At 38.9% G+C, this 23,763-nt stretch overlaps 1 protein-coding gene across 2 annotated transcripts; it reads left to right on the forward strand.

Moving 5' to 3' along the window:
• The first annotated feature begins 3,515 nt into the window (after window positions 1-3,515).
• pitx3 (paired-like homeodomain 3) lies at window positions 3,516-23,415 on the forward strand. Of its 2 annotated transcripts, none has more exons than XM_079362453.1 (4): window positions 3,516-3,707; window positions 11,725-11,842; window positions 16,450-16,655; window positions 21,673-23,414. In XM_079362453.1, exons 2-4 carry the CDS (start codon window positions 11,734-11,736, stop codon window positions 22,240-22,242), a joined length of 885 nt encoding a protein of 294 aa, XP_079218579.1. In that variant the 5' UTR covers window positions 3,516-3,707; window positions 11,725-11,733; the 3' UTR covers window positions 22,243-23,414. The 2 variants fall into 2 exon arrangements, with proteins under 2 accessions (XP_079218579.1, XP_079218580.1); XM_079362454.1 differs by lacking the exon at window positions 3,516-3,707 and adding an exon at window positions 7,174-7,297 and having other exon boundaries at window positions 21,673-23,415.
• The last annotated feature ends 348 nt before the right edge of the window (window positions 23,416-23,763 follow it).

Genomic DNA, 23,763 nt, shown 5'->3' on the forward strand with positions numbered 1-23,763 from the left:
GAAATGTTACATTGAATCTTTGCCTCTTGAACTATGAGTGCCTTAAATTAGGTCCTCTTCCTTGAGTTTGATTGGCATAAAGAATACTTGATTCCTACTCTTGGACTTGTCATGCTAAGCTAGGCTAAGTTCCAACCGATACAGCATTGCATAGATACCAAAAACATTATTAAACACTAAATCCGGACCATTACACATGAAATTATAATGGGTTCCCCCCATTCTTTAGACCTTCACTTCACATTACTATACCATTCAGTACTGGCTGACCTGCAGAATGCTGGAAAAGCAGTTTATCAGTGCTGGCATGCAGCGTGGGCTCCTTTCACACACCAGGTGTTACAGAAAAGCAAATACACCTGCATGCAAGATTTGGTCATTTTCATACTTACCTGCTCCCACTGTTGATTGTGTAAGCCTCAGAGTTCCACCATTAGCATGAAAGGTTTCTGAAAGATGACAAACGTTAGCATGAACACTGTATGCACCGGCTTCATATCTCAAAGCTCACAGCTGTGTTAAGAATGTGTTAACACTGTTCAAATAACTGTGATTCATAGCTATCTTTGAATCACCTTGCAAGATGATAACTGCACCATACACCTCAAAATGCCCTTAGAAAAGAAGTCTTCCTCTTTGAGGAGGTAAGGATAATGAACTTCATCATGTTTTACATTTTCAACACATCTGCACATGTAATGGAAGAGAGAAACAAATCTAAATATTTCAAAGCCAAAAATTTGACCTAATTGAGAATGTTACATTTATGTTTGAAACAGGCTAGCAAGATTTTGAATGTCTATGCACACTTCCCCTTAAATGTGACAGTTTGCTTGTTTTATCTAGAACACCAGGAAGTTAAACATATCAAATACATATCAATAATTTATGCTTAAAAGGCAGATCCAGTATTCGGCAAAAATGTAATACAGCCCATATGTTAATATGTCGTGGAATACTGACTTGCTAAAAAGACGAGAGAAGGGTATGTTTAACTTAGAGGCTCAAACATGTTTCATACATGTTGTTTTTGAGTAAACCCCTCCATCTCGTGTGTTAGCTCTGTCACCAAGTGAGGGAAGAGGAATGAAGGATGTATACCTAAATAGAGCTTGGTTTTTATCTGAAAATCTGCTCTGAAAGTCATGTAAGTAAATGGTTAACAGTAAATGTACTTGTGCTTGTATAGCGCTTTTCTATACTTCAGACTACTCAAAGCATTTTTATACCTCATGTCACACCTACCCATTCACACACTGATGGCAGAGGCTACTATGTGAAGTGACCATCAGAAGTAACTAATCCAATTCATGCACATTCATACGCCGCTGACAAAGCAGCAGGAGCAACTCAGGTTTAAGTGTCTTGCTCAAGGACACATTGCTGAAGAACCCCCAACCTTCTGGTTGATAGAACAGTAGCCCACCCATAATCTCTGTTGTTGTGGTTTTAGGTAGAAATATTTACAGTTTCTTTACAATTTACTTTCTTTTAACTGCATAAAACATTTAACGATTTTGAGTTTTAGGGAAACAATCTGGAAGGATTGAACTGATAATTCCAATGATGTGTTCACATGAGGAGATGGCAGAATCAGTGATCAAATTTGGGGTCTTTCAAATTAAACAGCCATCCACCAAAAAGAAGCTATGTCTAGTTGAACTTCAGCAGGCTGTGATGTTTAACGTTTCAAAAGACAGTCCAGAGCAGTACACCAACTCAGATGAGTAATCATGGCCTCCAGAATTATTGAGTCAAAACCAGTGCAAGAATAATGTGTTTTTTTCAATTCTCTATACCATTCATCTGCTTTTATGTCTTGCTCATCACGTTGTCTTTCAATTGCTCCCATCTATTGCACATGTGCCTCTTGCAACCCATCTTCCACAATTGTAATTCACCGTAAACTTCCTTAATTTCTTTCAGGACCTAAAGAAAATTTCAACCAAAATATAAAAAAGGACATTTGGAGAAAAATTGCCTACTCTACCATTAATCTTGTGCTTGTGACATTTCAACATGTTCAACATCTATTTAGCTGCCTTCATACTCTTCAACTGACATTTCAACTCCTGAGCACTGAATATCTTTGCTTTCTTTTTGAATCCTTTTATTTTATTTCCATGACTTATAATGTTAAAGTATCCTGATAAACTTTGTTCTCTCCCCTTTCCTTGTGATTAATTCATTTTATAAGTCATTGGTTGTAAAGACTTTGAATCATTTCTGTGTTTATCGATGTGTGACCACACTTTGAATGTAAGTTAAGAGTAATGACAAAAACAATATATTATAATCAAATAAAGTCTAAAGAAGGACAGTGTAACACACTAACATTATCCAAGCTGTTTGTTGGTCAACTAAAGTTTCACTTGCTGTGGCAGATTTAACATGAACAGTGGACAAGATGGCTTCCCATAGCCAACACACCAGCTCCCAAAGACTCTTGTTTAAATGCAAGAACGTTCACACCAATAATGCATGCAATGCTTATCAAGGCCAACAAAAGTGAGTGGTGTCAGATGGGGCCCCCATAAGGATGTTTCCTACTCTCATCGCAAAATTTGCACATTTTGGTTCACTGCTTTGGTTTAAGTTTGTGAGCCCTCAGCGGCCCCCTACTGGTGTGGGGCCCCATGCAACCTTCCTTACCTGACAAGCAGCACCTCTGGCTACAGGCTCAACACAGCTGGTACCATTAAGATTTTTTTTTTTTTTTGACAGACCTGACAGCAACTCATGTGGAGTTTTTTGCTAAACTTCACAAAAATGTGAATTTGATTAGAAATGCAAACATAATGATACGTGATCATTTGAAAAATACATTTTTGAAGTTTCACTGAATCAAATGATGTAATTCAGTGCTCACATTTTGCTAAAACTTCCATAAGTTTCATATTATCTAAGTTGTACAGCTGTGAGCACATGCAATATTTTTCATATTATCTTTCATAGATCCCTTTGATTTTTGATCACATTTAGGATGTTGTCACGATTGGCAAGGTTTGTCAAAAATGGTCCATCTGATTACAAAGGAATTGATCTGCCCCATGGCTGTAGTATTATGGCTATGGTTTTGCATGAACATCAAAGGATATCAAAGAAGAAATGGCTAAAACAAAATATATATATATATTTGTAATTTTGAGTATCAATATATCCCCACCTTTGCTCGCTTAACAACAAGAGTTCAGATAAATAAAAATCGTCCAAGAGGCTGCAAGGTGAAAGAGATGGAGTGTATTTGTAGACAGAGAGCCAATAGGTGAGGGAGGGGGAGGGACTTGGGGAAGTGTGTGTTTGCAGTAGTGTGTAGCCTTCGTGCGTATGCGCCGCATGCGCGCGTAAAAAAAAAGAGAGAGGGAGAGACAGAGGGAAAGAGATAGGGGGACGTCCTTTTAACAGTGGACCTGTCACACACAATATTTAGCATGAAGTCACCCCCCACCCCCCCGCACCTCCCCTCTCCAACCCTATACTGAGTGGGGATCAAGCCTCACTCCTCGACAGCCTTTATGTCTGACGGCACAGAAGGAAGAAGCAGAGGAGAAAAAAGGAAACTGACTGACGCTTTCTTTCTGACTTTTTGACGCACCGGGGAACTTTTTGTCCATGTCACCAGCAAACCTGAGGCCAACTTATCCATCAGCCTGTAGCGAAGCTCTTTGCCTTTTCCACGGATTAATATAACCAGATCGGGATTCGATGTAAGTGCCAATATCCGCACTGTTTCTTTTATTTCCCTTTGATTATGTTTGTTTGAGTGCGTCTCGGAGCGCATCCAGTGCGTTTTTAACTGTGCGTAGAAGCTGGAAAATGTTTAAGTCGTGACTTCTCTAGCTCTCTTCTAATGTGGACAAAGCTTTACGATATCCCATCAGCGCCATGCCATTTATGTACTATTTGAAGTGCAGCTGTGATCAATGAAGTGATCTATAGATGTGACCCGAAACACATAAAACAGTAAAAACAGAGTTTGTTTTTGGGTGTTAGTTCAGGGATGATGCTGAATGCGACACATTATGATGTGTGCGCGTGTGTCAAAATTTAAAGTATGCATGGCATCTTCGATTCAGGAAAAAATATACATTTTTACAGTTGTATAGGAGTATTTTAACTCATTTAAAAGATACACAAGATGTAATAAAATATTTTAAGCAAGCATCTGCAGTGTTATTTTGGCTTTACTTATTTGCAAGGTTTTTTTTTGTTTTTTTTTTACAATGCCATGATTTCGTAACCATCAGTTGTGAAAGTCGTCCTGTATCAATCAATTAATCAATCAATCAATCATCAATGCATGCGTATTTGGGAGCATACCGGTTGGAAAAGGAAGAACAGTTTAGGAACTTGTTGAAGCTTTTTCAGGCCTAAAAAAAAAATCAGTTTTCTTCTTGTAGTCTAAGGCCTCAATGGCATGATTATACATTCGTTTGTTTCCACTAAAATTGTAAGACTTTGCAGAGGCGGACGTTGTGAAAATATTTGGGAGGTCAAAATATTTGGGGATGTTAGTGAAATTGATAGGCGGCAGGTGGCTGCTGGGGCCACAGGAGACCACGGGCAGAAAAACAGAGCAATAACACCCCCCCACCTCTTACCCAAACTCCAACCTCCCACACATACACACACACGGTCACGGACACGCACACACACTCAGCAAACGGACATCCACGACTTTAATCAGCTTTATGTGCTGTAGGCTATACTGTTTTGCGTCATTTTTCAAACGTTAGGACTTTAAATGTTCCTGGATTTGGATGTTTTAATATTAAGGATGTTAAGTCTTGACTTTGCCAATAATATCAAGCTAAATATTTTCAAACAAGAAAATAATAAAGCTATATTTTTTTCCAGGAGGAGCCTCGAACAGCAAATCGCGCCATGGAATTTTATTTTATTTTTAGTTTGTAGTTGCGTGAGACCGAATTAATTTCATTGTTTAAACCAGCGGCCATTGTTCCTTCTTCTGTCAATTAAATTAACAGAAATATGCCTACTGTCAATAGAAACATTTATAATGGAGTTTTATAAACATATAGGTGTAAGATTCGAGTTGTAATCAAACATTTTATGGTTGCTTTAAAAAGAATCCTCACCAACAAACTCAGTATTTTAATAATTAATAATTTCGATTTCTTTTGTTTATCAAATTGATAAACTAATATCTTTAATTATTTATTTTTGAAATAACAAGAGAGAGTAACTCTTAACCATATCACCAAGTTAGATCCCTTTTCAGGAGGCCTTCAGTAAAAAGGCTGGCCTCTTTTGCATCTGTCCCATGGTCACGACGTAGGAAAATAAGATTTGTATAATCTTGGTTCTCGTTTGGCCTCAGGGCGCAATGTAAATATCTCTCTTGGTGATTATTAGCCTATCAAACTAAGTGTTACAGAGGCGAGACTGAAGGCCATGGCCTACCCAGAGGCCAAATACTAACGCATCCCATGTCTCTATTAGTCAGATAAACATGTAAATATTGATATCATTTGAAATACAGCCGAACATTTTATTTTATTATTACATCAACACAACAATCTGATTTGGAATATTAAAAACAAGCTTCAATACGAATCGGAAAAAGGGGAAGCTGTCTTTGACCTAAACTACCTGTAAAATCTTAAAGGCTAACAAAGCCCGAACGTTACAGATCAATGTATGCATTTATTTAAAACAACAGCCATTTATTCATCAAATCAATAAATAAATGAATAGCCTAAATAAATAAAAAAGTAAATAGAAGCAAAATGAGAAATTCTTAAACTCATTTTATTCACATAGTCTTCAGCGCACAGCTCAGTCGTGTATCCCTTCATTGTTAACCTACAATCGACAACACCTAAAATATATTAAAAGGATTCCAGTTCTATTTATTCGATATCCTTGTAATTTCCTATCAATAATTAAGGCCTCCGTTTCGCTGACAGAGTCAAATCTGTGAAGTGTAATTTTTGCTCCGTGGTAATAACTTCTCTCTCTCTTCCTGTTAATCACTGTGCTGCTGGACTTGTGTTGCTTTGCCAATTATTCCGCTGCTCGCGCTCTGCGCACGCGGGCAGAGACTCTGCTGCAGGACCGCGCGGCCTCTCTCTTCAATCATATGCAAATGGCTGTTATAGGAGGGCAGAAATTAACATCTACAAACATTGGACTGAAATTCCATCTGCTGCCTCTTCGAGGAGGCCCTTAATAAGTTCTCAGACAGCAAAGTGACACACATCTTAATCAACTCTTAATCCCGGGAATTAATTCTCGACGCGTTTATGAATAATTCCCGGGCTAATGCCTGCAGTCCGTGGAAATGCAAGCTGCCGCGCGGGGCCAGATGGACCCGCGCAATCTCCCGAAAAACTGAGAGGATTTTTTTTTCTTTTTTTTTTCGATTCCATTATTATTTTTTATATTATCATCGTCAGATATATATATATATTTTAATGAGATCCGTGTCACCGAGCGCATGCTTATGCAAAGCGTTCCAGCTAATGCAAACCAGAGACTTACGTCTTGCTGTTGATATGCGTCCAATTTCTGAACAGAAGGCCTGCAGTATAAAGAGTAAACACGCAGCACCATCCAAGCGATGTTTTAGGCTTCATTTCGGCGTATAGAGGCGGTGGAACAGCGTGTCAGGTGGATGTGGAGGTGCAGAGGTGACAGCTAGTGGCACAGGTGCGCCAGGAAATGGACTGTGCTTTACAAGAAGAGGAGGGTTAACCCTTGAATTTATTTACCTATTTAGATTTTCATAAACTCTGCTGCTGAGCATACAGCACAGATATTCTTTCATTATTATTATGATCAATGTGCCTGTCTACTAAGTATGCTTGTTAGGTCGGTGTTAGCTTGTTGGTCATGTTGAGCTCACCGGGAGGGGGAAGAAGGGCTCTTGATTTTGGAAATATAATAATGTGGCGCCCCTGCTCTATGTGCATTTAAAATGGGAGGGGGGGATGGGGGGTTACTGACACCTTGTTCTGGACAAAATGACTGGCTTGCATCACCCACACGCCCCTCACTGCCAAAGCCAGCCGGCCTCTCAGCACCACATTGACACCAGGCTGCCTGTCCATCCATCACTGCCACAGTGGATCAAGTCCCCCCGGACTGGCTCACATTCATATTTCTGACCAAAATACTGAACCTTGCTGCTACTAGACTTCACAAAGGGACAGCTGTTGCTCTGTTAGGCCGGCGACTACCCTGACTGACCTGATCCAGCAGCCACGGGACTTGTTTGTGGAGGTCTTTGCTTTTAAAACCCTAAAAAAAAGAGCTTTATCCGCATACCGCACAGGTAACTCTGCTTTTAAACAACAATTTATGATGTCTTTAAAAACAAAAAAAAGTGAAACAGTTTGCTTGTGTGTGTACTTTGTCTCTTGCTGCTTAATGTTTTTGTTTTTCTCAATCAAAATGATGTTCTGTCTTAATCTACCAGACTAGACTAGAATTGCCAAATTGTCAGGGCTCTAAAAACAGTCCTTAAACAAACACATGTATTGAAATAGATCACATTTTCAAAGCACCTTTTGAAATTCGATAACAGACAGAACATTTGCTGTTCTTCAGTCATTCAACTACAAAAAAAAAGCAAGAAATGAAACAATATTTGTGCGGCTATGAAGAAGGGAAAACTGATCTTTCTGACCCACAAGTCAACCTTAACCCACAAATCCATATCAGAGGCTCATTAATCCGACGCCACAACACAGAGGGAGCACGCTTACTGAGGTAATCTCTCTTCTGGGAGAGTCTATCTGATCCTCCTTGTCTAGCATCTTTTTTTTTGCTTCCCAGAGACGCAGCAATGGCCTCTGGTCGACAGAAGAATACCCATTTTCCTGTCTAATAATCTTTGTGAAGAGCTGTGATCATTCTCACGGATGCTCAACGAAAAACAGATGCAAACGTCTTTCTTGAAAGGCACTTTTGTTAGCAGTGACAAATCTAAAATGTGCAATGGACAGCATTTTTTTTTTTTTTGGCGTTGTTTGTGTGGCTGGAATAAGTTAGCAGATGTGTTCGATGGAAGAAAACGTGGACTCACCTCTCAGATGTCACAGAGATTCAGTGGTAATAAGGTGCTAAACCTTTAATCAGAATATGCAGGTTGGCTTTAGTGCAGCATTATGATGCTTTGTCGGAGCGACTGACACAATGTTAAGTGGGGGTCAGGGAGAGTTTAAGGGAAAACTTTAATAACTTACAGTGTTTGTGTGCCAAGTTCACATCATTGTAGTCACTGACAGAGGAAGAACGCAGCTTGGTGGGAGCTGCTTTCAGAGTAAATGAGTAAATTGACCCCATATGCTGTTTTTTAAGTACAAAAAATTAAGTGGATGGTTTAAGTAAGAAAAATAAGATTAGACAAATCTTTATTTTTCCCACAATGGAGACATGTACAGTGTTACCCCACAAAACTAAACAAAAGGAGCACATAGCACACACGGCACTAGTAAATCTTCGAGGAGCCGAAATAGAGCTGCAGTTGTTACAAATGGAGTCTGAACATTCACAGTTAAAGAGGAAAAAAAGACTGTCATACACACAGTGCACATACAAGTTGAAGTTATTTCACCAAGTAAGTTTCAGAGGCTATATTGTGACAGATATTCACGATTGGTTGGAGTCAACTGTTTCCAGCTTGTGTGTGTAAGGTATTGATATGTTTTGTTTTTTTTACATTTCAATTGATTATCAACAAAGAAATGTGTTAATGCACACATCTTCAATCCTCAAGTGTCTTTAGTGTTTGAAGCTGCAGATGTTTCTCTGAAGTGGAAGTCTGTTCTTTTCACGGGAGGTTTTACAGCAAAGGATAAACTCTGTAATACGTTGTAAGATGACTTTGTCATTTAGTGGTGTGAAACATTACAAATAGTTGTTTTAATTCATTCAAATTCATAAAGTTTGAGTTAAGAGCAAAACATTTGATAAATAACAAACCAGAAAGTTAACCTTTGGATATATGCACTATATTGAACCTGATTATGTTGTATTGAAACTGTTCACATCAAATGTGTACTTTAACTTGAGACTCAAACAGAGATGGGACTCTCGCTGAGAACAGTAACAAAATAGGTGAACACATTATTGAATATATAGCATTATATAGGAGGAAAGTTGCAAAACATTTTATCACTAAATCAAACAATACATGTTTAGAACACATTTACTGAATAAATTGTGACATGCTATTTCACAAATTGAGCAGGACAGGAGTATCATTTTTGTTAAATATTTCAGAATCAATGAGCAAGCACTTAACAACAGGGCATGGAACGTTTTCCTTTCGACAAGCAGAACCAGATTTGTTTTGATGACATTCATCTGTTGTGATTGGATACCGACTTGTCATTTGTCAACTGTGATTATTTTATTTATCAGAACACAGATCCCCTTGTTCTTTTGCTAAGACTTTCAGTGAGAGGATTTACCATGCTCAGCTCTGACATATTTGGAGTGGCTGAAACTGTCTTGAAATGCTCATCCATTCAGCCTGGTGCTGGTCAATGCCTCTTCCTATGAGTTTTTTTTTCTTGCCTTGCTAATGAATGATTAATATCTGGTCTCGCTGTAAAGCACATTGAGTTTACGTCTGTATGAAATGTGCTATTGAAATAAAGAGTAGAATTCCATTTAAGGATAAACTGGTGTCCAAAGAGCGCAGAGGGGAAATAATGTCATTTCAGCAACATCAAATGTCGTCAGAGTTCAATCACGTTGTACGATGTGTTGTGTGTGTCTGTCTGTCGGAGTGGGAGGGGATTGTTTGATGTCATGCCATGCTCAGAACCCTGCCTTAGCCCCTGCCAGGATTCATTTTTAACCCTGTGTCATATGTGACTGGCACACAAAGGACTGGTATGAAGGCCACGGGGAAAGTCTCTGGGGGGGAGGGGGGGTGCATACTCCAGAGGTAAAGAGGAGGTGGTAGGTGGTGGCTAAATGTCTTTCTCCTGAAAAACAAAATTTGCTACATCCAACTCTAAAACCCCCCTCCCTAACCACAACACTGGCAAACAGGCAGCCAGGAAGCCTAATACCCGACTTCGAGTCACTGTTTGGTTTTCAGGGATGAGGTTTATCGCCTTTTTAAATCTTTGATGACATGGAGTCATTGTATCCCACAGCGGCCTTAAGACTCTCCTCTAAACCTGTAAACTTTGGGTTTTACTCTGCCAATGTTCTGGGAAATGTAAAGGTAAACAGAAAAGGAGGGTAAACAGCAACCGCATGCAGGGTTTAGGTTGGCTGAGCCTTCACTTAACGCCTGTTTAAACTCTTTTATTCCGCCTGTCGACATGTTTCCTACATTTGATATTTGTATGATTTTTTTAAATAACTTTTCAAAGGGAGTTGCACCCTTTACTCTCCTCATCATTTACAGTATAAGCATTTCTAAAGAAATACCTGTAGATGATATGATTCTTTTTGACTTCCCAAGCATAGTAGCTATAAATCATCTCAATATCCTCTTGGATGGGGTGTATTAGGTGTGTGTTTGAACGCCCCAATATATTCAAGGTGTGAACTGCCCTCGGATAAATAAACCAGCCGCTATTTTTGACCTCCATTGAGCAACAGTTCTATCTCAGCAGCTGGAATTGGCCTCTAAAATGTCATCATGTATTTTACAGCAATAACTCAATTGCTCTCCCCATGTAGCCCAAAATAGAGTCAACTCAGGGCAGGTCCTGTTATAGCTGCTTATGTCAGGCTCGTATAAAGGGATCGGGATTACAACCACAACCTGGGCTGAATGGAAAGATGGAGGAGAAAATAGAAGCAGAATGTGCTGCCAAGTTAAACAAATACACACACAGAGCCACATCAAACGAAAGGCAAGTCATTTCAATAAATGAAACTTATCTCTAAAAATGAGTTATCTGCAGGAAAACAAGGGCTGTTCTTATTTTGGTAGGGGACAAAAGGTCAGCATTTCTTTTCTCCAAGTAACGGAAAAAATACAGAGCAATTATCAAAATAGCAAGAAACTGTTCATGTTGTGTTTTATTACAACACAACATTTAGAAATGCTACATTAATAACTGTAAAAACTAAAAATGGCGTGTATAGAATCACTTAGCTTTCTAACTAGAAACTTTCTTAGTGATTTTATTCCAGTAGCATCATCCTCAACAATATGCCTGTCTGTGTTTTAGCAGTCAACAACCTGAGAGTTTTTTTATTTGTTTGGAGGTTGCAGAAGTCTTCCAAGGCCTGAGCATAATGTCGACATTTTTTTCTATTCTATTTTTCTATTCAGAAAAATAACTTGATGTCTGAGATGCCAAACCATGTGCATAGCAAACACATCAGTCCATACGCTCTCTGTCGACTGATATTAAAGCATTACTAACGATTTCATCCCCTTCTTACCCTTGTCTGCATTGAATCAGCTGAACTGAGAGAGGACTCGAGGTTTTAGGGAGTTAATCAATGTGAGTGTGTCTGTGCCAACGACGGCGCGGAGGGATCCGGAGTGAGAAGAAAATATTGCATGTGTGCAGCTTTGTGTTTTGCATAAGATAGGCTGCAGGGCTACACACAATACTTTGTAGAATTTCTCCAAAAGCAAGCATACAACAAATAAACTCGGATTTAATCAGCAAGAAATAGCCGAAAGCATTTTGCGCACGTCGATATACCACGATTTGCTGATGTCGCCCATATAGCACGTGAGTCCTCTAACGAGTGTGTTTCTGTGTGTGTTTTCAGAGCCTGGTTATGGATTTTAACCTGCTGACTGACAGTGAAGCCCGCAGCCCGGCGCTGTCGCTTTCTGACTCCGGGACCCCGCAGCACGAGCCGGGATGTAAAGGCCAGGACACCAGCGGTCAGTTCACTGCAAATCCTGGGCTTAGACCAGGCCTACAAACTTTTAATTGACTTATATTTTTTTAAATAAAACTTTAGGCCCGAGTCATTTTATATAGGTCTATTATAGCGTGTGTAATATTCACAGAGCAGCATTGGAGTAAACGAACACAGAATTATAAACTAAAGAAAATAATCACGATAAAGACGAGTTATCTACGTAGGCCTAATAAAACTATTAATACTACGACTAAGTTTACTACTACTACGAATAATAATAATAATCGGAAATGACCGCGAATGTATGCAATAGATTTAATGAATTATGAATATGCCTATGTAAACTCATTATTTTCTGTTTGAATATTAGATTTTGTAGTCGGTATATTTTCACAGTATTTCTGCATTTTGTTTAATCGAGAATCAAGGGAAAAAAAACAACTCACTACAGTGCCATCAGTATTTTTAAACTCATTTCCATAATTTAAACTGATGAAGGATGTGCAGTAAACGTCTTTTCTGTGGTCTGTTTAATGTGAGCTTTATTTTCTGTCTTTACACAGCAGCCTCTCTGCCTCAGGCGCAGCTGATGGCCTCTACTACCACATTATTCATCTGACTTTGAATATGAAAATATATTCCAATCGAGACAAACTTATTTCTCTTGAGAGCAGCTCACATAGCCTTCATTAAGCACACTCGAGAAAAAAAAAACCCAACCTCAAATTGATTTGATTATCATCGTAATTTCACCACGTTTAATCAACGTCATAATTTAAATAATAAAAAAGAATAGTTCTTTAAAGTGAGTCGATTTTTGTTGTTCTTGGCTTGACAGCTTAACAAAGTGATGACTCAACATCCACTTAGTGTTTTAATCCTTATTGTCATCATGGTTTGGATTTTCTTTGTTGTTTTATCTATTCAAAACCGTTACCGAAACGTAAATCACGCGATAAAAGATGGTAATACACGTTTTTAATCTTCTTTTATAAATGCTGAGTTTTGATTGGTGGACTGCTAACTCACACTGATTAACATAAACTGCTGATTAGTTCATGCACACTCAGGTTCTGTATGATCAAAACTGTGTAATTATGATCCCATGGATGATTATCATGTTATATCATGTCATAAAGTTTTTGTTAATATAAAATATAACACACCTGCCACTGCTCTGTCCATCTGTAGGACTCTCTGGTAGTGTGTGTGTGTTTATGTGTGTGTAACCTAATCTTATTGCTAAAGTGTGTGTGGTTTGAAATCCAGTCGTAACAAACTGTCAAACACAAACTATCTTGGTCTAAAAATGCTTTCATGTTCCTTCTCCTGCTGTTGCAGACTTCTTAAGAGGGACTCAAGTAGCAATATCGTCTCAGAGAATTTATGATGTGCTGTCTATGAACCATCTCTCTTATGCAGGTGTGCTGCTGCTTTACATTGGCTCTTAATGTCAGATGGAGAAACAAACAGAGACAGTTTAAATATAAATCCTTTTGTGACAGATATATTGGTAACATTTCACTGGATTGGACATATTTAGAACGTTAAACCATCATTTTAGAAATGCCACATCAGGAAGTTCCAGTTATGTCCAGTCATTCAAATGGTGCTCTAATTATGAATTGTTTTTGAGTGTAAAACACTCAAAAAACACATTCACATTAATTAATTTCGTTTTAATTGAGATTTTTATTAAATTGTTTATTCATTAAAAAATAATAATGATAATTTAAGGCTCTTATTTTAGAAAGTATATGTTAAAATATAGTAACAAAACACAATGGTGGTTAATATTTAGCTGCTCTTTAGATGGTTTAAATTGTACTGAGGCAAATACATTTAGCAGTTCTCTCCCTAAATTAAACCACTGCAGTCTTGGAAAAAAAAAAAATCTAAACTCTGAAGTGCTGCTTATGGAGTTGCATTTTGGGATGTCTGAGCTCCGTCTTTGAGCTCAGTTCAAAATTGATCACCTGAAGAAGGAAATAACACATTGTAACATCGCTGTGTGGCAGTAAAAAAAAAAAAACGAGGACCAGGCTTTATATGAATCTGTTTTCTCTTTAAAAGCAGCTTGAAACAATATGGAAGGAATCCTTTTATTCACAGGGGGATTTTCCTTTCAGGATCAACATTGCTTTTATAGTATACCATTTAAAACAGCTTATTGTTGCCATTTCCCCCTTTATAACATAAACAAAGCACATCTTTGAATGTCATTAGTACTGAAGCACTGGCTGCCACACCTTACCACACCGGACTGACACCCGTGCCTCAGGCAAAAGAAAAACCTCATACCCATCGCTGAATGACCCACGATGTGGCTCTTTATTAAAAGCTTTCTCTCTGAAATAAAAGGCGACAAAGCTGACTTTGATTTTAACCCTTGAGAGCTGGTTTTACAGAATGTTTTTTTTTTTTTTTTTTTTTAAATCTACCTTTGTCATGCATCCTTACTATTCCTGTTAATGAATTGTACAAGAGAAAGGCAGCCATTTTTTCCCGTGATTGTAGTCTTTTGCTGTTTTTATCAGACCCTGAAAAGTGATTTGGTTAAAAGCCACTCATCACCGTTGTTTTCCAGGTTAAGTCCCTCTGAGAAGCTGACCTGGAACAGTTCTGTCATGTCGGCACATTATCAGTCAGATTGCTCCTATTGTTGCTCAGCGCGTTGCTGCCCTTTCCTCTGTATTGTGATAGACTTTGGCCTTAAGTGACAGCTTACCCAGTGTCAGTTTACTGCCAGATAACAGCCTGGCTCTGGCCCTTATTGGTTTTGCTGGTGGCCCTGTGGAGCCTCTTTTTAAACCCTGCTGATCATTTGGAGCTGCTCTGAGAGCTAAGCCTTCGCCAAACAGAGCCCAACTTGCCCGAGTCACAAAAGCCTGATCCGCAGGATTAGCTGGCCAACTAATTTCACTTCTTTCTGTGAGGTCCTTAAATTGCAGGAGTGAGAGGAGCCCTGGCAGACATAACATGGATGTGTGGTCCTTTAAAGTGGCTGCGCTGGGGGCCAAATGCAATCACTCAGTGCTTCTGCACATCTTTGAACGTAATGCAGTGTTTGGAATCGCTCTCTCCTGGCAACGTCTCACCCGTCCTGTGGGGTAGAGGGATTTCACATCATGTTTGATCTGACAATATCATCCATCGCTTTCAGCATTGTTTGGACAGTGCTGATGCAATGATGCAGAGTGAAAGTGTCAGAATAATGGTCTTTTTCTTATGGATAAAGAATATGCTCATAGTTCTTTTAATTCAGATGGTACAGAGAAATAAGCAGGGTTGAAATGTTTTAGTACATTTGATATTTGTTTGTAGGTTATCCTGTAAGATGATTGATTGGTTTCGATTTGTAAAGATGAAACTACCCAAAGTTAAAAATATGTTTACTTTAACCAGACTGATATACTTACAGTTCTTTGATGGTAAATATCCACTGATATGAATCCACTGATTTAATGACATGAAATGTGTTTTTTAGACATAATGAGCATGTCTACCTTAATACTTGAGTCGCATGTTGCTCATTTGATTCAGATTATCTGTCAGATTTGAATAAAATTACCTTTTCACACGGTGAGACTTCAGGATCAGAATGAATCCTCTTTACTGTTTGCACATATGATTAACTCATTGAATTGTAAATGCAGAGCTTGTCACTTAATGAATTGATTACGTCCTTTTAACAAGATGTTTTAATCAGGATATTTTTTTGTTTTTAAAGATAAATAACCGCTGACTCCTTTTAAGTATTTCTGTGGCGCACAAACAAGTCAATGGCTTTGTGATTAATTAAGCAACGATCACGGTTCTGCCTTACCGTGGGAGGGATGACAGAGCGATAACCTGAAGGCTCTGGCTTTACGATGTGGCAATCATTTTGTCAATTTACCTAATTGCAAATCAGAATTTTTAGAATCCTGTATGCATCACTCAGGCCGAGGAGATGACTTTTCTGGTTGGATGAGTGTTCTAGTGTTGTTGTGTTTTGAAATATCTGTGTGTTTGCTGATTGTATGTTACACACTAAATAAATGTGTTGTTATAAGAGAGTTAGAGTAAGAGTTATGAGCTGCCTCCTTTTGCCAAATAGTGGGGTGAATCCAGTTCTGCAATATGTTAAGCAAGTTAGTAATGACATCAATAAATATCTGTAAATGTCTCGATTTCTCATTTTCAATTACCCGTCTTTGCAAAAGTTCACATTAGCTAGATTTGATATCTTCAGTCACACTCTTGTTTATTTTATCATCCTCATCTTACACAGCATTATGATTGTGAATGCACATGTGCAATGTTTGCATTATTAAGAAATATGCCAATAAACTGTATTCAAATTATTTGTTGATTATACAAAAAATGTATGCTCTTTTATGGTTCACATACTTTAAACAAATCTCTGAGTTCTTTGAAACAAGAAGATAAAGAGGGAGGTTTGAACTGGAGGTTGTCGTTCTAGTTTTTTCCCCCCGATAGCTCAATATTGTCTTTAGCAACAGTATGAGGTTTGCTGAGTTTTCAGTAATTATTACATGGTAAAAGTGTTTTATGTAAAGAATGTTTTTCTTAGCCGCCCCACCCATTGCCCTTGTTTAACTTTTCCTCCCTCTGTGCCTGCAGACACAGAGAAATCCCACCAGAACCAGCTGGATGAGTCGAGCGCTGAGGACGGCTCTCTGAAGAAGAAGCAGCGGCGGCAGAGGACTCACTTCACCAGCCAGCAGCTCCAGGAGCTGGAGGCCACCTTCCAGAGAAACCGTTACCCAGACATGAGCACCAGAGAGGAGATCGCAGTGTGGACCAACCTCACAGAGGCCCGGGTCAGGGTGGGTACACGCAGCTCTGCACCAGACAGTTTGAATTTTGACTACAGCAGCGGGAAGCCCTGTGCTCTCTTGTTGTGAAATTTTAAATATGTTGAAGAGAAACGAGGCAAGGTAATTTGACAAATAATCTATGAAAATTGGAAAAGTCTGTATGTCAGCCCAACACTGGTGTAAAGGAAGTTCACCAAGGTAGCTGGTATTCAAGTTTTCTTTGCCGAGATCATGAATACTTCACCCTTGTACCATCAAATGTATCAAACAATCTAAGGCACAAGTTTCCATTTCTTGCACAGAACACTTTTTAGCTCTCAATGGAAGCAACCCATGCATCTGTATGAAAGTGAACCTCCGTAGCCTTTTCTCAAAATCAGAATCAGAATCAGCTTTATTGGCCAGGTATGCTTACACACACAAGGAATTTGACTTTGATAAACTGTGCTCTCTATGTATAGGAGTACAACATTAAATATCGACAACAAAGACTAAAATCTACAAGACTAAATGAGACAATAGTGCAGAGGTGAGTTGTGCAAAAGATGCTGAAATAAACATGATAATGAAAAATGAAATTATGTGACAGCCCTTTAGACAACCTAGGTGCAGAGAGTGCTGGCAAAAAACCGAAATCAAATCTACACCCACAATTTGACTCTTAATTTTGTGATGCTTTATAACTAACTTTAAAATAGCCGTCACTCTGACTCCACTGTTGGAAAATCTTTCCTACAGCTAATTGTTACTTTATCTGGACTCCCTGGAGTAACTCACACTGGAACACATTAATGCAGAGCAGTCTTTTGGCTTAATGGAATCTTCTCATTAGGAGGTATGGTGTTGTTGGATCAAGGCCTCGGAAGCATCATCCTCTAAGTGAGACGGTATCTTCTTTTGAACGGCCTTCATAAGGGGACAAGGTTGGACCTCTTTTTGCCTTGCTGTTCTTTGTTAAAGGCACAAAGACAAAACAAGGGAGTGACAAAGACGGGTTAAGATTTGACGTCAGTGTAAATGGGTGAGCGAGGGAGACAGGAGTGTGGTGTTTCGAAGATGGTTAATGTGTGCAACCCACCAGCAGGTAACTCAAAAAAAGGGAAGAAGTAAGCAGCAAGTCAGATTTATTTGGGAGACAATGCTGCTGTTGTAGATTAACTTGCTGAGCCACGAATCAGCTAGAGGATTTAGTGAACTACAGTATGCGTTTGTAAATGATGACAGTTTATTCTGTTTTAACGCTGACATGAAATGTACGAGATAGCAGGAAAAAGAACCCTGGTGCATCAAATGGATCAGTCTTTACTAGCCTTTGAAACTGGCTTTAACTTTACAAAATTAAAACATTAAAAATTAAAGGTTTACTGTCCTCCAGTAGGTATGATAGCATTCTCATTTTACTGTAGCTGAAGTTCACACAGTCAATGTAAAAAGTCAGGGGTGAAGCCGAGGTTGCCCACCCACAGTGGTTTAGTCATTGTATCTATATGGAGCAGGAGGACACACATTCTGATGGATGACAATACAATCGCTGGCCTGCCTGACAAGCAATGGATCAAATTAATGTTGGCTGGTTGAAAGGTCACATAGCACACACTCTTGGTTGTTATTTTGAAAGGACAACAGTCTGCACAATGTCTCCTACTTAATGTCTATCAGTGGCCTTTTCCAACCCCAGATTCCTTCATGCTCAAAATACTTCACCTGTCACATTGATTCATGGGATTTGTCACAGACGTGTTGTTAATCATCAAAGTTATAGTCTGACGGAATATACTGATGACACTCCACTGAGGCTCAAAGGACACGTGGTGTGATCTTTTGAATTGATATATTGTCATATGTCCTGCAGCTAGGATAACATTTTGTTCTCGACTTGACTGAAAAATGAGAGTAGTATATGCTATCATTAGCTTTTTAGCACTAAAAGAAACATTAATTCTACGGTATAATGCTAATTTTATGATAGGATTTTTATTTTTATGTTTTTATTTATTCTTTCTTTCTTTAATTTTTTGGGGACAGTGGGTAAGTATTATACGATTCTAATGAACATGACAGTCTATCAAATTTCCTAAAGATAACCCAAAGCAATCCATCCATTCAGTTGAGTTATGTACAGTACAAATCAACCGACTGGCCAAGCCTATGCCCCCACTCACTGTATACTAACAACACATGTGAATGCTTGGCTAATATTTGAAATGAATGCACAATTCTCAAACAGGCCTATGTCTTTGTTCAAAATGTCAAATGTCAGCTATTTTATTACTTGTACAGTTCAAGTGGACAAATTACCCTGCAGCAGAGGTTACAGTAATCAAAACAAAAATGTACATGTAATGTGGTCTCATTGCTGATTGTCTTGTTTAATTGTCGGTCATATACAGGCGTCAGTGGAAATGTCAGGCTATTTCATAACCAGATAAAAACTCTTCACTGGAGCTTAACGTCACAGTGTTTTTCTAATGTGAAAATGTAGAATATATAAGAATTAAAAAATGTTGTGACTCTTACAAACTGCCACGAGATCATTTTGGGAAACATGCTTTGAACCAGTCATCATAAGAACTCTTCGGTTACTTCATGTGATCTGACATCAGTTAATGTTGGAGATCTTTAAGATTTTATTTGAATGAAGTTCTTGTGCTATCTATAAACCTTCTTACTGGTTTATAAAAAAATTGCTGCAGACGAGCAACTGAATAACCGTAAGCCTTTACCACAAACCTTCAGACAGCATTGCCTCAGAGCCATGAAAAAGATTGGCTAGCTTCTGTTGTCTGTTGTGGACTTTCCCCTGCTGTCACTGGACTGGAAAACTCAGAGTCATGTACTTTATACCCATATTAATGGTCAACAGCATTCTGTTACTATAATAACCAAGGACTGGATTATACTCTGCATGGCGAAGGAGCAAAGAGACGGCTGAGTATCAAAGACTTTGCTATAAGATTCATTACTGTGAAATAGACAGAGAAACATTTGATACCAATTAGTTTTGATGTGAATTAAATACTTGAGTTTAAACAGATGACCCAGAGCCGTCTGCAGAATACTTCCTATAAAAGTTCAAAATTAAACAGTTAGAATTTAAACTGTTTTTAATTTCTAAAAACCCTCTAGAAAGAATTTTCCACTAATGCTTTAATCCAATTCATTTCCTCCAAATATAGGACCGAATAATGACAAATGAGCAAAATTTCTTTCCCTGACATTTCCTTCATTGTGATCGCGCTCTTCAAATAAGTCATTGATTAGTTTTAATAAGCCTCTCCTACAATGAATGTTTGACGAGACACTTCAACTTTCTTTCTGGGATCATAATGTCTTTCAGAAATTCTAGAGACATCGGCACACAATCATACTGAGAATATTTGAGCGCAGATAGGATACTCTGATTTAGTGAGTTGAAGAATAGGAATGTATTGACTGAGGTAAATAACAGCTTTAGGAACTTTATTATCATTGTTTGCAAAAAAGACATCTAAATTATAAATCAAGCTTAATGTTCCCTCTTTACCTTTTAACTGAGATTGGGCAAAATGAATAAATAACTCTTCTAGGAAGTGTTCAAATGTTACTTCATGTCTTATTGACTCAGACTGCTGTGTATCAACTGTGAAACTCATCCAACTTATCTATCATGGCATCCAGTCAGCTTTTATTGGTGTGTATTGAATGGCTGACCACGTTTACATAATAAATGTCTTCTTAAAAGGGGCACTCCTGGATTCATTATTACGAAAAAGACAAAGTGCAAATAATATCAACGTATTTTTTGAAGTAATGCTACAAATATATTTGAACAACTTTTGTAGATGTACAATCTTCCCTGCAATGCTCACACTTACAGTTGTATTGAATACATAATGAAAAGTTGCCACATGAGCACGGCAAGGGATATTGATGAATAGATTCAGTATTTGTAATATGGCAACCAGCATGGATGGACTTCCAAAACAGCCCTTCAGAAACCAATGGATGATGTTTCTTTGGTCGTATACAGGCCATGTAAAAGAACAAAAATTTCAATAACACAAATCATTTGTTTGAATGATCGTGTCGTTTCTGTCAGTTACCTGTTACAGTACAGTGTTATCATAAATAATAGATCAACCTGTTCAAGTCAGATCGAGTCCATTTCAACTTTCAGAACCTTATAAAACATCTCTGGAGGGTTTCAAATGAAAATTATAACCCTTCAGTAATGACAAAAGTTTGACCATGCATTTTAAAGCAACTATATGTATGTTTTTACAAGCTACTCTTTATGGTTTGAAGGGGATCGGGCTCAGAAGAAAAAAAGGTGTTTTCACATACTTCTTATCAAACAACCCAAACTTGCATTTAATTCTGGAATGAGTAGTATTCCCTGAATGATTGTCCTTTTCAAACACTGTCAGTGTGGTGTAAATTTAACTCATGCATGCTAAATAACATTTTTAAAAAGCACATGTTTACATTGGCTGAAAAATCAATTCTGATTGCTTCCAGGGAGTCATAGATTCCTGAAAATATACTCCCTCTTAGAACTTCTGGTTAGACAATGACATTGCTATTTACCTACAGTTGGTAGTCTTGTTATTTTACATATGGGAACTTTTTAATTACTGACCTGAGATCTGGCAGGCATACTGTCGAGTTCAGTATGCCACCAAAGACTTCAGTTTTGTGGACGAGAAATAATTGTCTTCGTTAAGCTGTAGGTTAAATCATTATATGTATTGGAAAAAAAACAAGGTAATCTGAGTTAAGGCTTTTTAGAACATTTCATTGCAAAACTCGTGAAAAAGATTGTACAGCTCTAATTTTGAACTCAGTGAGTGACTGCTGTAGTATCAAGATAATGCCTGTAAAGAGTCAATAAGCAGGAATTGAATGATATCGGAGCAATGTTCCCTAACTACTTTGGTCCTGAGGACAGAGTTTTGGGGGGGGGGGTTTCAATGGGGAGCATCAGAGTTTTTAAAAAAAGTAAGTAATCTTTAGACTCAAGTATCTTTTCTCTTTTTGGATTTCCTAGGTATGGTTCAAGAACCGACGTGCCAAGTGGAGAAAGCGGGAGAGAAACCAGCAGGCAGAGTTGTGCAAAAATGGCTTCGGAGCCCAGTTCAACGGACTCATGCAGCCCTACGATGATATGTACACAGGCTACTCCTACAACAACTGGGCCACCAAGAGCCTAGCAAGTAGCCCACTCTCCGCCAAGAGCTTCCCGTTCTTTAACTCAATGAATGTAAGCCCCCTGTCATCCCAGCCAATGTTCTCGCCCCCCAGCTCCATCCCCTCCATGAACATGGCCTCCAGCATGGTGCCCTCAGCAGTGGCCGGTGTTCCAACTACAGGGCTCAACAACCTGGGCAACCTCAACAACCTCAATAGCCCGTCGGCACTCAACTCAGTAGCAGTGACAGCGGCCACATGCCCTTACGCTACCACAGCGAGTCCTTATATGTACAGAGACACCTGCAACTCCAGCCTGGCCAGTCTGCGGCTCAAGGCCAAGCAGCATGCCAACTTCGCTTATCCGGCAGTGCAGAACCCTGTGTCCAACCTGAGCCCCTGCCAATATGCTGTAGACCGGCCGGTATGAAGGAGCAGCTTCAATGAGGACCCCTGACCTAACCGACCAGCTGTAAGTCCACGATCACCCAAGCTAACATCTTCACAGTTCCATCTGTAAACTGCCAGATGTGCTGCTGGCTGGCGGATTGTTTTTTCATGGTCCTCTCAGAATAACCTTTAAAACTGACAAACAAACAAGTAGACACGCCCAGATGGACCACCGCGCTTCAAAGGAATTCTCTCCAGATTGTGAGACTTTGTCGCTGAACTGACCAACTGCTTCAAAGGATTTCTAAAGATTATAATCCACTTTTTTTTCCTTCTTTGAACTGCATGATTAGAGTAAACGTAGAAATCAAGGGTAAATTAAACATGGACGCTTCACCTGGACTGGTGGTCAACATCTTGGCCCAAGATATCAAATGTGATCTTTGCTTCTATGGCAGGAAAATGGACCTGTGGTTGCAATGCGGGAGAAATGGAGGATGTATATAATGGACTTTTTTCTGTTTTGTATGTGACAAAAAAATATATGAAAACGTACTTTAATGATGAGAAAAGCATGTTCTTCAAAAGCAAAAGGCCCTAGGTTGGTGTGCTATGAGCACATCCTTTAGGAACTTAACGTTTTTGCGAATTCTTCTCCCCTTGGAAGGTCATACAGTATGTCAAAGGTCTGCTTGGGTGGGCAAGGGGAGGGTGGAAGCTGGATTGTGAACACATTAACCTCAAGTGGTGAAACACAAAAACAACATTTTAGTCATATAACAGATTATCAGCAAGATTTTTAGTAAAACTCTAAAAAGCCATTGACTATATAGATTTGTGTGCTGTTATACAAAGGGAGTCCATGACTGTAAAAAAAAAATGTATGTAAGAGTGCAGTTGTCATAACAAAAAAAAAAAGAAACAAGCTTTTTTTCCCGATGTAGCCTGCTTTGTCTCATTAAAGAAACAATTAAAAGACCTGTTTTTATGAACTAAAAATTGCCTTCAACATTGAGCAGTTTGGTACTTCAGTATCACTTATCTACTTTACATCTATAGCCATTGGTGTACCACAGGCCAAAACATGATGTCCTCACAACACTGAGCACAACACCATGGAAACCTCAACTTACTTCCATGGCAACACTTGCGCAACGATAAAAGAGAGTAGTGGGCTGGAGGGAGATATAGATGTTCCCGATGCTGCTCTCTGATATGTTTGACCTACACTCTAACCGCAGGCTATCCAGTAACACAGCAGGAATTCACAGAGGCAGTGCCAGGATTACATAAGAGCCTTCAAGGAGCGAGGTGTCCCAGCGGGGCCCAAATGAGGGGTTAGCAGCCCATCAATCCCCGTCAGCCCCTGCAACTGTTTATTGCTGACATTTCCGCTGATGTTGTTTTTCTTTTCTTTATAGTGATTTCACTGTGAATTCTACAATTTTTAGACACATTTTTGTTGTCTTTTCATGGGGGGGTGGGGGGATCTCTGCAGTCAATAAATGCACATATTCTTTATCAGATATTACAGCTTTAACGAGATTTATACGGCTGAGTG

This window comes from Symphodus melops (genome assembly GCF_947650265.1).
Source record: "Symphodus melops genome assembly, chromosome: 15".
NCBI lineage: Eukaryota > Metazoa > Chordata > Actinopteri > Labriformes > Labridae > Symphodus > Symphodus melops.